This window comes from Phyllostomus hastatus, unplaced genomic scaffold, assembly GCF_019186645.2.
Source record: "Phyllostomus hastatus isolate PE091 unplaced genomic scaffold, TTU_PhHast_1.1 phas_scaffold_182, whole genome shotgun sequence".
NCBI lineage: Eukaryota > Metazoa > Chordata > Mammalia > Chiroptera > Phyllostomidae > Phyllostomus > Phyllostomus hastatus.
Genome location: NW_025334013.1, coordinates 29,764,434 through 29,782,423, shown reverse-complemented (window position 1 = coordinate 29,782,423; position 17,990 = coordinate 29,764,434). Strand labels below are relative to the sequence as shown.

The 17,990-nt window shown below is 44.3% G+C and overlaps 1 protein-coding gene and 1 non-coding gene across 2 annotated transcripts; both read right to left on the bottom strand.

Moving 5' to 3' along the window:
* Window positions 1–6,296: 6,296 nt before the first annotated feature.
* Window positions 6,297–16,228, bottom strand: KLF17 (Kruppel like factor 17). Its single transcript, XM_045860069.1, has 3 exons — window positions 16,169–16,228; window positions 6,871–7,729; window positions 6,297–6,541 (listed from the first exon to the last, which is right to left on the bottom strand). The coding sequence occupies exons 1-3, from the start codon at window positions 16,226–16,228 to the stop codon at window positions 6,297–6,299; spliced, it is 1,164 nt and encodes a 387-aa protein (XP_045716025.1).
* Window positions 13,076–13,180, bottom strand: LOC123832395. The gene has a single exon (XR_006788049.1). It is a non-coding gene; the product is annotated as a U6 spliceosomal RNA (small nuclear RNA).
* Window positions 16,229–17,990: the final 1,762 nt, after the last annotated feature.

The window sequence follows — 17,990 nt, the reverse complement described above, 5'->3', positions numbered from 1 at the left end:
TACACTGAACTTCATCGAAATGTAAAATTCAGTGCTTCAAAAGACCTCATCATGAGTATGAAAATGCAGCCTTGGCTGGCGTAGCTCAGTGGATTGAGCACGGGCTGCGAACCAAAGTGTCGCAGGTTCAATTCCCAGTCACGGTACATGCCTGGGTTGCAGGCCATGACCCCCAGCAACCACACATTGATGTTTCTCTCTTTCTTTCTCCCTCCATTCCCTCTCTAAAAATAAATAAAATCTTAAAAAAAAAGGAACCATTAAAAAAGAGTAGGAAAATGCCACCCATGAAGTAGGAGACAGTATTTATAAATCTGATAATATGTGTGTGTGTGCATATATGTCTTACAACTCACTGATAAAAACATAAATAAGCCAACTTAAAAATAAACAAGAGATTAGACTAGGTATTTCTCCAAAGATTGAATACAAATGGCCAATTAGCCGTATTAGTTAGAAAAATACAAAAGAGATAGACCAATGGCCAATAAGTACATAAAAAGATGCCCAACATCATTAGTCATCAGGGAAATGCAAGTCAAAATCACAGTGAGATACCTCTTCACACCCAGCAGGGTGGCCATAATAAAGAAGATGGACAATAACAAGTGTTAGTGAAATGGAGAAATTGCAATCCCCATGCATTACCAGTGGGAATGTAAAATGGTGCAGTCACTTTAAAAACAGTTTAACAGTTCCTCAAGATGTTAAACAAGTTGTGCAAGACTCAGAAATTCTGCACGAAGAGGATTGAAAACATATGTCCACACACAAAAAAATTGTACAGTATGTTCATAGAACCATTGTTCATTAAAAAAAAAAAGTAGAGCCCTAACTGGTGTGGCTCAGTGGATTGAGTGCCAGCCTGGGAACCCAAAGTTTGCCAGTTCGATTTCCAGTCGGGGCACATGCCTGGGTTGTGGGCCAGGGGTGTGTGAGAGGCAGCTGATCAATGTTCTCTCTCACACATTGCTGTTTCTCTCCCTCTTTTTCTCCCTCCCTTCCCCTCTTTGAGAGAAAGTAAATAAATAAAATCCTTTTTAAAAAAGTGGAAACAGCCCTGGGTTGTGTAGCTCAGTGGACTGAGTGCTAGCTGCGAACTAAGGGATCGCTGGTTCAATTCCCGGTCAGGGCACATGTCTGGGTTGCGGGCTGGGTCCCCCCAGTGAGGGTGCATGAGAGGCAACCACACATTGATGTCTCTCCCCCTCTCCTTCTCCCTCCCTTCCCCTCTTGGAAAAAAATAAATAAATAAAACCTTAAAAAAAAGTTGAAACAACCCAATTGTCTTATTTACAGATGAATGGATAAACAAAGCATGGTATAGCTATAGCCATACAATGCAGTATTCTTTAGCCATCAAAAGGCTCCTAGAAAACACTATTTCAGTCCTACATGCTATATAGCAAGAAAATAATGTCCCTTTTCAATAAGTCTCTTCACTGGTTTTCAGGTGTTCATTCGTTTATACATTCAGTTCTCAGTGGCAGACTTAACCTCGTCCCTTTGCCCTGCTGTGGAATCACCTGACTAAACTTTAACCCCTGCTGACTCTGACTCCCTCACAACTACACACGCAGCCAATGCCACAGGGTAGCCAGGCGCTGCCATAAATACACTGTCACCAAGCTCCACCTTGCCTTGCAATCCTTCTCTCTCTAGTTAGTTCACAACCCACTGAGTTAACAACCACCTTTTGAAAAATGCTTCAAAGAGAAACAACACATGTGCAGCAGGAGGTTTAATCAGGGATATTCAGGACAGCACTGTCCTTACCAACAACAAAAAATTTCAAGAGACCCAGTAGAACACATAAACTGTATGTTGATATAATTGAATAACACAACAGTGAAGATGAACTGTATCTGCATGTTTGACATTAGTAATCTCAAAAGCATAATTCTGAAAATATAAGTGCGAAGAATCTATTACAGTGATTCCATTTAGATGCACTGTAAAGATGGAGTGAGACACTGGATTTAACCTCTCACCTTAAACAACTAGACAACCATACAAAATATATGAAGCAGTGGACTTCAGCAATGGGCAATGGCAACACAGGACTACGGTCCTGTGGAAGGAAAACCGAAGTAGAGCATGTAAGTCTGAGCAGACAGAGACTGAAGTTTGAGAGGGCCAGGGTGGCTAGAATCTGTGAGGCAGAATACTTGAAGAGATAGAGTTTTGCAAAGTGTACTCAATGGCGTCCCTTTGAGTCTTCCACTGAGTACTGACAAAGCATGAGAATTATATCAACACTAGATAAAAAGATTACTGGAAAGAAGTAGGCAGAACTATTTTCCTGGAGCTCACTCAGGGCTGGAAAAAGTGTGTTTCCACTAGCCAAAATGTAAAGAAGTAATTTTACCTTAGTAGTGAGGCTAAATTAGCTCTAGGGAAAAAAGGAAGTTTTGGGACTGTCCTAAAGGAAAAAAAGAGAAAAGTTTAAAAGTAAGCTGCATACAAATAAAAAGTTCCTAAGGAAAACAAAAGTAAGACTCAGAGGGATCCAACAAATTCTAAGAAGTAAAATGCATGCCAGGAGTAAAAGACAACACTATTTAAAGGAATATAACAAAACCCAACAACTAACAATGTAAATTCACAATTGTCTAGCATTCAGTAAAAAAATTATCAACCATTTAAAAGAAGCAGGAAAATAAGTAAAATTACCAGGATAAAAATCAATCAACACAGACCCCAAAATGACAAACGTGATGGAGCTAGCATCTGAAGACATTGAAACAGCTCTTATAACTATGTTTCATATGTTCAAGAATATAGAGGAAAGCACAGTCATGATAAGGACAGAAATGGAAGATATTTTTTTAAAAGATCCAGAGGGAGTTGCTCGAGATGGAAAAATACAGTATCTGAAATGAAAAACACACTCTTTTGGAACTGATTAAACACTGAGGAAGATCAGTTAACTTGAAGATATCTAAAATGAAGCAGAAAAAGAAAAAAGAATGAAAAACTGGGCAGAGCATCAGTAACATGTGGCAAAATATCAAGCAGTCTATTATATGAGTAGTTGTGTGTCAGGAGAAAGGGAGGGACTAAAAAGGGCCAAAACAAAGGTCAAAGTTTTAACAAATTTTATTAAGACTATAAGCCTTTAGATTGAGGAAGCTCAATGAACCCCAAACAGAACAAACAAAGTTCAAAACCACATTAACTCAATCACTATATTAACAATAGATATACATATGGTAAAAACAACAACAAAAGCAAACGCAAAATTAACCAAAATTCAGGATAGTGGTTTTCTCTATGGCAAAGGACGGGGGAATGTTATTAGAGAGGGGAGCTCAGTCTTCAAATGTTATCAGTATATACTTTTTCTTGAGTGATATAAAGGGCAGATACATTTGTAATATTTATTTATTTATTTATTTTTAGAGAGAGGGGAATGGAGGGAGAGAGAAACATCAGTGTGTTGTGGCCTCTCACGTGCCCCTCACTGGGGACCTGGCCCGCAACCCAGGCATGTGCCCTGACTGGGAATCGAACTGGCAACCCTTTGGTTTGCAGGCCTGAACTCAATCCACTGAACCACACCAGCCAGGGCCATTTTTATTATTGTTATTCTTTAAATTGCATACATACAAAATACTTTTGCGTGCATAACAGATAGTAAAAAATAGAAAATAAATTAATGAAGTTTGTCCATTCTTCTGTGCTACCTATAAAACAAGCCAAAAACCTGGGAGTCCCCTTTGACCACTACCTCAACCAAATCCAACTAATTACTGCTCTTAAATCTTTCTAACCTTCCACTCCCACACCCTGATCCAAGCCTCCTTCAACTCTCACCGGGAGCACTGGCACCCCTTCCTCTCCCTGAAGGCAGTCAAAGAGACCATTTTTAAAATGTGATTAATTGTACCTTTTTAGTTTGAATCCAATCTTGCCCACTGGTTATGTGAAGCAACAGAGTAAACTACCCAAGACCACAAAGCCAGGAAATGGCAGAGACAGGATTCAAAATCTACTACTCTTACTGAGAACCACAATGCCTTTCCCATCCACCATCCTGCCTGGTATTACTGGGAAAGACTTAGCCTGAACCTGGCACAGGATAATTATTTGTTAAAAAATAGATTGATTTCTTCTTCTCCAGTCACTCCCTCACCATGGAAGTGACCTAGTGCCCAGGTGAGAATGAGAAATCTTTGGCACTCAAAACCTGGGTCCTTGGGGCGAGTAATTGGGCCACACGTGTACCCTCTGTCTCTACTTAAAAAAAAAAAATCACATCCCCTCTTCTCATTTGGAATTTGGGTGGAAGACACCTGGAGGACAGGTGAAGACACCTGGAAGACACCAGGTACACTGAGGCCACTAGGGGAACAGGCCAAGGTGGCCGTGCAGAACAGAGGTGAGGGGCAGGCGTGGCCAAGGCTGTGGGACTTCCCCAGCTGCCCAGAATAAGTTCAAGCCCACAGAGGTTCAGCTCTTCACCTCGGCAGCACTTTCAGCATTTTTGTCCATGATCTTCCTGCCCTGCAGCAGGCACCATCATGTGCCAAGTTCTCACATCCAACACCAAGCACGACCAAGGGCAAATGTGCGGGAAATGGGAGGCCTGGCTCAGGCACCTCCTTGAGAAGTCTTTCTTCCCTGACACGCTCCTCCGTTGTTTCCATGCCATCCACCATGAGTCCCCACAGCTGTGACACTCTGAATCATGGGATCAAACGTACTTGCCAAACCAATGAGAGCTTGTGGGCTGACTTTCCTGGAATTCTTTCCTCTTCTTTCACCTGCTCAGTTTATTTCAATATTTCAGGGGTTACTAAATGTTACACTTGCTTGCTGAGCTCAAGGGTCACCTCCTCCAAAAAGCCTCTCCGACCTGCCCCTCTAGGTGCACCTCTCAGCCCCTGGACCGAATGGCCTGAGATATGGCACCACAGGGACCAGCCCTAATTCACCGTACTACGGCCATCACCTGGCAGTGCTTGCTTGGCATCAGACCAGGCAGAGGCAACACCTGTGGAAGGCACCCTATCTCAGCTAGAGATCTACCTCCAGAGGAGACAGGTCCTGGTTGGGACCCCAGCTCGGCCCCTTGAGAGCTTGGGCGAGTTCCTTTCTGTTAGTTTGTGGGTCTGGCTGAGAAGCCCAGAAGAGAAGTTTTGAACTACCTGGCTGAACTGCCAAGAGAGCCCTCATTCCTAGGGTGGGGGCCAGGCAGGACCCTTTGATACATCATATGTGGTCATCCAGGGACCTGAGCTCTGTTAGCAGGAGGGGAAGTTTCAGTGGCGCTCGTCCTCCTCTGCCCCAGTCTAATCTCCACCCCCAAGTCACCTAGAAAACAGAGCCTAAAACAAGGACTGTGTACCAATGTTTTATTTGGGTGTTGCAAACCCAAGGCACTGAGAGTGAGAAAGGAAAGCAAGGCAGGGGAGAATGGGAGGTAATACAAGGTGACAGCAGGCGGGTGACAAGGTGACCTGCCTCACAAGCCTTGAAGCAGCACAGCAGTTGTTCACTGGCTACCTGGGAGATCTCCCACTGGCTGGGCTGTTTGGAGAAACGATGCCTTGCAGCAATCAAGGGAGGGAGGGAACAGGAGGGAATTTATTCCCCTGGGCCTCCCCCATCTCCCATTTCCCCAGGAGCATTAACTCCCCCACACTTCTGAGTTGCTAGTGGCTACTTGAGGAGCCAGATCTTACGCCCTGCAGTGGGGCATTCCACCCCGGTCTGGGAGTGGCGGGAGGAGACAGACACTCTGGGCAGGCGGCTGGTGAGTGTTGGGCAGAATCTGATTCAGTACGTAAGATGTGTCCCAAACAGTCCAGTACTGTTTTCCTAATTTACCAGAAGAGGAAACAAGGTAAAATGATCAAAGACCTTTCCAAGGTCACATGGCTAGATAGTGGTAAATTCAGGACTTGAAGATAGCCTGGCTCTGGGAACTGGAAGACCAAGATAAGGAACTTGGATTTTATGTAGCAGGCAAGGGAGAGTCACTAAAGAGTTTCAAGCTGGGGAGTGACGTAAAATAAAAAGAGCTTTTTAATAAAGCTCCCAATCTCTACTTTGCTCCATCTTTCCACTTGGCTAAGCTCCACCAAAGAAGGTGGCTGCAGAGAGGTAGGGGCATTTAAGATAGTTTTTGAAGAGTCCCTAACAAGGTTCAGAGCTCATACAGGCTTCATTCAAGACTGCCTCGTAACCTTTCTTGGTCTGCACCTAAGCCTATACCTACCAAAGAGACTAGCTGGCCAGAGGCAGACAGGATCTGGGTGGAGAAGCCAGAGTGAGGGGAAGAGGAGATTGACCTAAACACCAGAAGCAGGAGGACCAGCCATCTGTCCCTCGTTGGCCTGTGGACTGGGGGATCCTGGCATCCGCAGATGAATCCGTTGGTGTTGCCTGAGATGGTCAGATCTCATGAACTGTCGGCCACACTGAGCACACGTATGCGGTCTGTATTTGGTGTGTATCCGCATATGTCGTCCAAGCTCATCGGAACGGAAGAAAGACCATGCACAGCCTTCCCACATACATTTATAGGGCCTCTCACCTGGGAAGAGAAAGCAACAAGGGAGAGGAGTTAAGTTGAGAAATTTAGGTGGGAAGGCAGGGGTCTGACTCTATGAGGCAGAGCAGCCAAGGTTGGGGGACCAACAGGAAAAACATAGAAAAGCAGGAGGCAACACAAACAGCAGCCCCATCATCTTGGTACAGCCATTCGGGACTGCAGCAAAGCAAATTGGTGAAGACAGCATAGCTTGGTCCCCAAAATGAAGGATGACAGGCTAAGTCACCAACCATTACAAATCAGTGGTCCCGCACAAAACTAAATTCCAGAGACTCCTCCACCCCACCCCACCTGCCTGGTACCGTGCTCACCTGTGTGCTTGCGTTGGTGACTCACGAGGTGGGAGCGCTTAGTGTAAGCTTTTCCACAGTCCTCATACTGGCAGCAGTAAGGCCTTGCAACTGCGGGTCTCCTCCTGGGAGCCCCGTCCTGGGCCCTGCAATTCTGCTCTGCTCTTTGTGGAGCAGGTATGGGCTGCTCAGGCAGGAAAGGGTCTTCCTGAGTAGCTGGCCGGCTAACAAAAGAGTCCTGGGACTCGAAAGCCAGCAGTGATGGGGACTCAGCTGGGGGCATGTGACAATTTGGGGGCCCCCTAGAGGGCAACATCTGAGCCAAAGAGGGGAGCACTGCCTGGTCCTCAGCAGAAGGCATGGTTGGGGCCAATAACATTTTAGGTGTCGAAGAGTCTCTGTTAGGTGGTGTTGGGTGGCATGAATAGGGCACTGTTGGAACACCAATGTGGGACATCAGTGGGATTCCACTGGGACCCATGTCTGCCAGCCCATTGGAGGGCACCCTTAGATTCTCACTGAAGGTCATGGCCATCCCTGTAAGACTGGGCTCTCCTATGGACATCACCTGGGGCCCCTCAAAAATCGTCATTCCTGGTTCAGAGGGAGACAGTCCCTGACAAGAAATCAGTTGGGAGGGCGGGAGAGTCACTTGGGGGCAGTAGTTCACATCATGCTCAGGCAGCCACGCACTGAACGGTGGGCCCATTTCATTCTCATTCTGCTTGGGAGCCTCAGCAGAAACCAAGGGGATCCTCTCCGGCTGTGGACACTGAAGAATGTGTTGAAGGCCTGATGGACCGTGGTCCCAAGAAGTGTGCCCTCCACTGCTTCTGGGAGATGGAGACATGTCCAAGACGCTCATCGACCCCTCAGTCTCCTTGGGGGAGGAAGGGAGAGAGAGAGAGAGAGAGAGAGAGAGAGAGAGATGAAATTCATGGTAGCTCCAATTCCAGCTCCACATGTCCTTCCTCGCCATCTCCAGGCCCCACAGGAACCCAGGCCTCTGTCACCTCTTGCCTGAATTATCTTACCTGCAGGCCATTCTCCAGCTGGGGCTCTTCTAAGATACAGGTCTTGCTGATAGGACAGTGGGAGCCTAGGTGTCACCCATGCCACTTTTCCTCTTTAACATTTTTAAAAATTGACTGATTAATTTTAGAGAGATAGAAACATCAATTTGTTGTTCCACTTAGTTATGCATTCACTGGTTGATTCTTGCATGTGCCCTTACTGGAGATCCAACCAGCAACCTTGGCGAATCGGGATGACAATCTAGGCAACTGACACACGGGGCTGGGGCTGGGGCATATTTCTGTTCATTATTCCATAAAAGGCAACAAAAAGGGCAAATAAGAATGGAGGAAAGAAAGAAAGAAAGAAAAAAAGAAAGAAAGAAAGGAAGGAAGGAGGGAGGGAGGGAGGGGGGAGGAAAGAAAGAAGGAAAGAAGGAAGGAAGGAAGGAAGGAAGGAAAGAAAGAAAGAAAAAAAGAAAGAAGGAAAGGAAGGAGGGAGGGAGGAAAGAAAGAAGGAAAGAAGAAAGGAAGGAAGGAAGGAAGGAAAGAAAAAAAGAAAGAAAGAAAGGAAGGAAGGAAGGAGGGAGGGAGGGGGGAGGAAAGAAAGAAGGAAAGAAGGAAGGAAGGAAGGAAGGAAGGAAAGAAAGAAAGAAAAAAAGAAAGAAGGAAAGGAAGGAGGGAGGGAGGAAAGAAAGAAGGAAAGAAGAAAGAAGGAAAGAAGGAAGGAAGGAAGGAAGGAAGGAAAGAAAGAAAGAAAGAAAGAAAGAAAGAAAGAAAGAAAGAAAGAAAGAAAGAAAGGAAGGAAGGAAGGAAGGAAGGAAGGAGAGAGGGAGGGAGGGAGGGAGGGGGGAGGGAGGAAAGAAAGAAGGAAAGAAGGAAAGAAAGAAAGAAAGAAAGAGAGAGAGAATGGAGGCTTCAGATGGGTCCTGGTTTTAGCAAAAACTTAGAAACCATCTGCAAATATTTACCTACAGAAGAGGGTCTCACCAGAACAGGAACTGCCCTGGCAGGTCTGAGATCAAGCATGGGAGGAGGTAAGAAAAAGAGGCAGACTTTTAAAAGTACTTTTAAACAGGATCGGGAAAAAAAATAAACCCCAAAAGAATCTTAAAAAAAAAAATAAATGAAAGGTAGGGGATTGTCCTGGAAGTTAGGGCAGTAGCCCTTGAAGACAGACTAGTATAAGAAGAAAGAAAAAAGGGATTGGTGGCAGAACCTCTCGAAACAGGATAGGATCCAAAAATCCTATTTTTTACATTGACCATTGCTATAGCAATAGAGAGAGCTCTTGAGCTGGGAAACTGGGAAAGCTACCCCATCACCAGCCATCCGCTCTTCCTCCATAGGGACAGTGCAGAAAAGACCTAGCAAATGTGAAAACCAAAACATAAGTTTAAAAATACAGTATCCAACAAATAAATACACATAGGAAAATATCAAATCAGAAATTAAAGATTGTATTTTCTCAAAAGAAAAATAAAATTTACTAGAAAAATCCTGCCACAGGTCAAAGAAAACTTAGTAACATTCAAATACAACTTTTTAAAAAAAGAGGGAAAAAAGCAGAACTTAAGAAAACAGTTGCAGCTTTGACACCAATTACAGATCACAAAGCAGAGCGGGAGAGCGACGATGGAGGAAAGAAGGGGAAGGGACTAGTCAGATAGGTATGCGTGACCCGTGGGCAACGGGCGGGGACTGACTCTGGGGGGCTGGGCGGGGAGGCTGGGTAGAGGAGGGAAAAAGGAGAAAAACTGGGACAACTAACAGAACAACATAAAAACTTCTTTTAAAGAAGCACAGAGCAGAAATAGGTAATTCACTAAGCTGCATGCTTTAAATGTTTATACTACTAAACATTTGAAGGAAAACACCAATGTTTTTTCAAATTCTTCCCAAAAATTGAATGTTAGGGAATAGTTCCTCACTCATTCTATGAATGTAGAATTGTCCTGATACGGAGCCTGACCAATCACAAGTAAAAAAAACAATAACTGAGTCTTTTATGAATATAGATGTAAACATCCTCAACAACAACAACAACAAAAACTGCAAGCAAAATCCATCAGCACATTAGCGGATTATACAGCATGACCAAGTGGAACTCATTCCAGAAATGCAAGGGTGATTCAACATATGAAAATCAATCAATGTAACGTACTATATACATAAAATAAAGGGGAAAAAACACATCATCTCAACTGATGCAGAAAAAGCACTTGAAAAAAATTCAATATCTTTTCTTTTTTTCCTTCTTTTTTTAAAATTTTATTTTAATCATTGTTCAAGTACAGTTTTCTCCCTTTTACTCCCAATCCAGCCCACCCTCCCAACCCTCCCCACTTCCCTCCCATTACCACCCCCCCCCCAATTTTTGTCCATGTGTCCTTTGTATTTGTTCCTGTAAACCCTTCCCGTTCTCCCCTGAAATTCCCTCCCCTCTCCCCTCTGGTCTCTGTCAACCTGTTCTCTATTTCAGTGTCTTTGGCTATATTTTGCTTGTTTCTTTGTTTTGTTGTTTAGGTTCCTGTTAAAGGTGAGATCATATGGTATTTGTCTTTCACTGCCTGGCTTGTTTTGCTTAGCAAAATTCAATATCTTTTCATGATTAAAAAATACTCAAAGGTTAGAAAAAGAAACATCCAACATAATAAAAGGCATTCACAAAAATCCACTGCTAACATTATACTCAAGTAGGAAACTGAAGGCCTTTCTCTGAGATCGGGAACAAGATGCCCAGTTTCCCTTCTACTCAACGTTATATTGGCAGTTCTAGCCAGGGCAATTAAGCAAGAAGAGAAATAAAAGGCACCCAAACTGAAAAAAGAACTAAAACTTTCCCTGTTCTCCGATAACACAATCTTATGTATGGAAAATCTGAAAGACTACATGCACACTGACACAAACCTGTTAGGGCTAATAAATGAAAGCAGCAAAGTAGCTGGATACAAAAGCAACACACACACACATAAAATCAGTTGTTGCTATACGCTGACAATGAACACTCTGAAAGGAAAATTAGGAAAACAATTCAATTTATGATAGCATCAAAAAGAATTAAATACTTATAAATAACTGAGGAGGTTAACTTAATCCCTGAAAACTACAAAACATTACTGAAAGAAATTAAAGACTTAAATAAATGAAAAGACACATTCATGGATTGGAGGACTTAAGTTATGATGTCAATGTTACCCAAAGCAATCTATAGATTTAATATAATCCCTATCAAAATCCTTTTGGCAAAAATAGAGATATCCACCCTAAAATTCATTAAAAGTCACAAGGGACCCCAAATAGTCTCCCTCCCTCTCTCACCTTGAAAAACTTACTACAAAGCTATAATAATCAAAACAGTATGGTATTAGAAGAACAGACCTATAGCCCTGACTGGTGTGGCACAGTTGGTTGGAGTGTTGTCCTAATAAACTGAAAGGCTGTGGGTTCAATTCCCAGTGAGGACACATACCTAGGTTGTGGGTTCAGTCCCCAGTTGGGGCATTTGCAAGAAGCAAACTGATCCATGTTTCTCTCTCAAATTGATGTTTCTCTCCTCACCCTCCCTTCTCCCCTCTCTAAAATTAATAAGCATGTCCTTGGGTGAGGATTTAAAAAACAAAACAAAATATAGACCTATAGACCAACAGAAATAGAGCCCAGGAATGATCCCTAACATATATGGTCAAATGATTTTTAACAAGCTTGCCAAGACCTCTCAGTGGAAGAAAAGACAGTCTTTTCTATAAAACTGGATATCCACGCAAAAGAATCAAGTTGGAACCTTACTTAACACCACATAAAAATTAACTCAAAATGGATCAAGACCTAAACATAAGACCTAAAGCTATGAAACTCTTAGAAGAAAATGGGGGAAGTTTCATGACATTTGATTTGGCAGTGATTTCTTGGATATGAAATGAAAGGTGTAGGTAACAGAAGATTAAATAGATAAAATTGGACTTCATCAAAATTAAAATTTTTGTGCATCGAAGGACACTATCAACAATACAAGCAAACAACAGAATGGGAGATAATAAATATCTGCAAATTGCATATCTGGTAAAGACTAATATCCAGAATATATATTTTAAAAACTTCTAAAACAACAGAAAAACAAACAACCCAATTAAAAAATGGACACACAACTTGACATTTCTCCAAAAACAAACAAATGACCAATAAACACATGAAAAAATGTTCATCGCTAACCATTAGGGAAATGCAGATCAAAACCACAATGAGATACTACTTCACACCCATTAAAATGACTACTATTAAAAAAAAAAAAGCATCAGCCCTGACTGGTGTGGCTCAGTGGGCTGGTCCTACCACAAACCAAAAGGTGGCAGGTTCAATTCCCCATCAGGACACATGCCTGGGTTGCAGCCTAGGGCACCAGCTGGGAACGTGCAAGAGGCAACCAATCAGTGTTTCTCTTGCACATTGATGTTTCTCTCCCTCCCTTTCTCCTCTCTCTAAAAATAAATACAATCTTTTTTTTCTTAAAAAAAAGAAGGGTTAGCAAGATATGAAGAAACTGGAACCCTTGTGCACTGCTATTGGGAATGTAAATGTTGCAGCCACTGTGGAAAACCCCATGGCAGCTCCTCAACAAGTTAAAAACAGAATTACGGTGTGACCCAGCAAGTCCTCTTCTCGGTATAGATCTATAATTGAACGCAGGGACCTGCAATAGAGATTTGTACCCTCCTATTCAGAGCAGCATTTTTTACAATAGTCAAAATGTGGAAGCGACCCAAGTGTGCATCGAATGACGAACGGGTAAAAACGGTGGTCTGACCATAGGACCGACCGAAGAGTGTTCTGCCTTAAAATGGAAGAAAATTCTGACACCCGCCTCAACCCGAGTGAACCGTGAAGACCTCGTGCTAAGTAGAATACACCAGTCACAAAAGCACAAGTAATGTATGATTTCATTTCTACGAGGTACTTGAGGAAGTCGAATCCAAAGAGACAGAAAGTAGAATGGTGGTTGCGGGGGGCGGGGGGGGGGGGCCCTGGGGGTTGCAGGGGGGTTGGCAAGTCACTATTGAGAGGTTAGGGAGCTTCAGTTTGGGAAGATGAAAACAGTTCGGCGACGACGGCTGCCCGACGGCTGCACACTAGATAGTGCTGCAGAACTAGATACACTCAGACGTGGTTATGATGGTATTTTTATACTACGTTGATTTTAGCATTTTTTTCTCTTAAAAAATATGGAACACTTCACAAGTTCACGTGTCATCCTTGCGCAGGGGCCAGGCCAGTCTTCTCCGTATCGTTCCAATTTTGGTACATGTGCTGCTGAAATGCACAGATTCTACAATTTTTAAATGTTTTTAAAAAGGACACAGAAGGGATCCCCACTGGCCAAGTTTGTGAAAATTTGAGAGTCAAAAAGAATAATGAACGTCGATTTTAACAGACTGAATCAATGAAAATTCATGAGGCAAGTGTGACAAGGAGTCAGCCCTTATCCCAGCTTCAGACATTGTGAGCTGAAGTAAAAGCATCAAGCAGTCTGTCTTTTTGGTAGGAAACTGTTATTTCAAAATCACCAAAGTATTCCAGTCATCTAAGAAAAATCCTACTTTACAGAAGAAGACAACTTAATAAATGTAGAAGAAATGGTGAAATTGGAAAATCATGATTTTATAGCCCTTAATGAAACTTTTGATTGAGAAAAAATCAGTATTTGGTTGAAACCAGTGTGTGAACACTTGGATGCATCCAAGGGAACAGTCCGCAGGTTGTTTGGCTGACTGCAAGGCCCAAGACAAGTTCCAACAGAGAGACCAATCCGCCTTTTCGCTGCCTTAATTCCAGGGCCAAGCCAAATATGGACCACCAGAGGAGCCTCCTCTTGTAATTCGAGATGAAGCTTACTGTACCTATGAGACATTCTTACCAAAAATCAAGAATCCAATGAAACTTTAAGATCTAAGTCTAATTTAGAGGAAATACGAAAGATCAAGCTAAATGATACCACGAGTGACTAATCTGATAAATCCAGAAGAAGGAACAGTCTATGGGACAAAAATTCAGGACCATGAAAAAAGGGAAGTTAGTCAGGAAAAGATCTCAAAAAGACCCAAAGGGCGTAATAACCACATGCAGTGTGGTCTTAAATTGGATCCTGGTTTGGACATATCAGCTACAGGACATTTTAGGGGAATTTGCATGACTTACACTAAAATGATATCAAAAGATTACTTATTCCCTGGCTGGTGTGGCTCCGTGGACTGAGTGCTGACCTGTGAACCCAAAGGTTGCCAGTTCAATTCTGGTCAGGGTGCAGGCCTGAGTTGCAGGCTGGGTCCCCAGTTGGGGGCATGCAAGAAGCAACTTATAAATGTTCTCTCACACATCGATGTTTCCCTCCCTCTCTTTCTCCTTTCCTTCCCCTCTCTAAAAGTAAATAAAATTTTTTAAAAGATTATCTATCATTAATCTTGATAGGTTTGCTAATGTTTTGACTATGGAGAACGGAAAAAATTTTTAAGCCCCTCTCCATATGCTGGGAAGATCTTGTCTCACTGACCACTACATGCTCAGCAAGTAGCCTGAGTAGACACATAATAAGCCCCAGATAAATGTCTACTGGATGGGTGTTTCTGGTGTGCCATCCCCTTTGCTCTTTCTGATCCTTCACAGGCAAACTTCATGGGAAATGTCTAAACTCACTTTTACCGCTACTTCAGTGCTATTTCCCCAAATTCACTCCCGTCCCCACTGCTCCCCCGAACCAGCCTGTATAAAGGTCACCGTTGGCCTCCATATCACTACGTCCAAAACCTTGCCAGACTCCTCTGTGCGTGGCCTCAGGAGCTTCTGTGACTCCCGGCCATTCTTCCTGAAATGTTTCCTTCCCTTGGCCTTAGGAACACAACACAGGGGCGGACACCTACGCATACATACCTGGTTTTCTCCTTCCTTCTCTCAGGCCCTCCTCCTTCTCAGTCTCCACCACAGGTTTCCCTGTGCTATTCTCAGGCAATCTTTCTCTTGCTAATGATCTATTTCTGTTTATATCCAATTATTCTTAAAACAATAGCTCCAGGGCAGACCTATCCTGAATCTTCCAGCTGCCTGACGCTCTGTCCATTTGGATAACCCACAGGCATTTTGGACTAAGTCCAAAACTCCTGATCATCCTTACCCACCCCCAAGTCACTCTCAGAGGAAAAAAAAAAAAAGTAATCCTGTTTCTTCTCTCATCCTTTGCTCTCTCAGAAAATGTCACCACTATTCTCACCTATTTGTGCAAACCAGAAACCTGTTAAGTGTCCCAGATGCCTCTTTCACCACCTAGATCCAGGAAACGACCAGTTCTGGCGGCGTCCACCTCTAAAAACATCTCCAGGATCACATTCTCCACTGTCTCCTTTCTAGTTAGGCCGCCATTTTGACTTCCACTTGAATTATCACAATAGCTTTCTAACTATTGCCTTGAATTCTGCCCACAATTGCCAGGGCACTCTTTAAAAAAAAATGAAAATCTAGATTGAAAAAGAAAAAAACAAAGCTAATTGTGACAGATCAAGGTTAAATTCATCAAGGGCTTCCTATTGCTCTTGCAGTAACTTACACCCCTGCCTCCCCTCCCCCCAGGCCTCTCTCCCCTCACTCTCTGGGCCAGGTCTCACTTCCTCCAAGGCCCCTGCCTTGGAGGCGCACTGACTCTGGTCTCGGGACCTGCAGACCCTCCACCTAACCGGTTCTCCAGTCCCAGACCAAATCCACACCTGTCTTCTCAGTGTCTTAAACCAGATCGAACGCCTCTGCTACTTGCCCCCGTGGTCTCCCTACTTCTCCATCACGATTCCTACACTTCCAGTCACCCAGTGATTTATTAGTAACACGGTATAATGTCGTATGGAAAACTCACCATGTATTCCCAGGGTCTGCAAAGGCCTGACACTTCGTAGGGCTCCAATAAATACTTAATTTTTCCGTGCACGTGCCCCACTGCCCTCCTAACTTTGCCTTCTTTCCTCGGTACTCAAGTCCCTGTCCTTGAAGCTACTTGGAACCAGCACAGGCGCCAGTGAATATTAATGGGATAAAAGACACATGACCTTTTTTTTGGTAGATGTATAGGGTAATGTCCAGTTGCAGAAACACTGAAGTTTTTTCAATTACAGTTTACATTCAATATAACACACATGATTTGTGTCCTGGATCTCCCATCCCCCACAACCCCGTCCCTCGATCTCCTAAAGCCTGAAATCTGCTCTCCTCCACTCCTCCAGCCTCGGTTCCTCCAGCCCCGCGCCATGCCCTGGGGCTGACGCCTGACCCACCTCTGGGAACTGGTGCTGAGCTGCCTGCCACTGGCTCAGAATCTCGTCCTCTTGGTCCATCTCAGCCTGGGGTCCGCTGCACTAGCACCTGGGTGCGGGCCCAAACCACCTCAGAGCAGAGCTGAGCCCAGCTGCCGCGGCGTCGCAGATCAGGTGTCTAGTACTTCCACGACACAATCACAGCGTTCCACCTCTACTTCCCACCGCGCTGGGGGGCGGGGCCAAGGGCCGCACCCACCGACTCACCCAGCAGCCGCAGCTCCACCCTGCCCGGCTCGGTCTGCCCAGGTTTCTTCTGGGCCGAGACCTCAGACATTCACAACTTCTTAAGTCTTAGGCCTGTTCCTTTCGCCCTTCAGTCTGAGCATCTCCGTTTGGCCCAAATGGGGGCGGGACACTGAGGTTTCAGACTCGGGCCTGGCCTTGTCCACCTCAGAATGAAGAAACCCAGAAAGTGGCTGGACGGAGTGGCAAAGCGGGCTGTAGGGCCTCTGCAGACAGGACAGCCTCTGCCACCACCCAACCAGGTCGGGGCTCGGGTCATAATCCCCGGAGGCCTGGATCTTCCCCGCCAGGTACGGCTGACCCTCCTGTGTAGAAACCCAGAGCTGGGAACTCTGTGGCATGGTGTCCTTCTTCTGTGGTGTGTCCGGAGTACCTGTTAGGTATCCAGCCTTGTTGTTTGGAACTAGGGGTACAGTGGCAAATAAGACAGAACGAAATCCTTGCTCTTAAGGAATTTTCATCCTCAATGGACAGACAAGAAGTAACTATAACAAAGTCAATAATATAATTTTAGGTGATGGCAACTGCAATAATAGAGAAATGTGGCCTAAAAGGAGCCATCCTAGGAGGAGTGAGGGAATCCGAAGCAAGAAAGAGCTTGGTACGCTAGAGGGAAAATAGGACAGCCGGGTGACCTCGGCAATGTCACTCAAGGGGAGAGAGGAAGGATATGAGGACGGAGATGGTTAAGGTCTTGAAGATCAGGGACAGTAGTTGGGATTTTATTCTAAGTGTGATGGGAAGCAACTGAAAGACTTTAAACCAGAAGTTGATGTGATCTCAGTTGTTAAAGTAATCTTTGGGCTCCTCTGAGGTTTACGGATTACAGGGGACATGATGGAAGCAGAGGCACCAGTTAGAAAGCTAAAGGAGCTCGCCAAGAAAAAATATGTCACTGTTTGGTGGGGTTGATGATGGTGATTAGAAAGTATTTTAAAATTAAATGGGACAGACTTGGTAATGGAGTGGAGTGGTAAGGGGCTGGGAGGAAAAGAGGAATCAAAGAGGATTCCTAGATTTTTTAGCTCAAGCCACTGAGTACTGACTGCACCATTTGGTGGTACGGAAAAATGGGAAGAGAAGTAGATTTGCAAGCAGCTGAAACAAGAATTCCACTTTAGATGTGTTGATATCGAGATGGCTATTAAATATGGTCAGGGAGATGCCAGGACTGTAAATGCAAATTTTGGTGTTGTCAGCAAAACGTGGTGGTTATAAAGCCATTCCAGTGAGAGAGTTAGAGAAAGCCTGGAGATCTCCTACATTTGAGACCCAGCAAAGCAGTGAGGTCATCCAAAGAGACTCTAGAAATCACAGACAAGAGGGGTCAGGGGAAAGTCAGGGCACTCTACTTTAAGAAGTCCAGAGAAGCTCCTATGAAAAGAGGGACTGTTCAGTGCTGGCCACATAGCCCAGTTGGTTGGAGCCTCATCCCTGCACACCAAGGTTGTGGGTTCATCCCCAGTCAGGCCACATGCAGTAACTGACAGGTGAGTGCATGAACAGGGGGAACAAATACATGTTTCTCTCTCTCCCC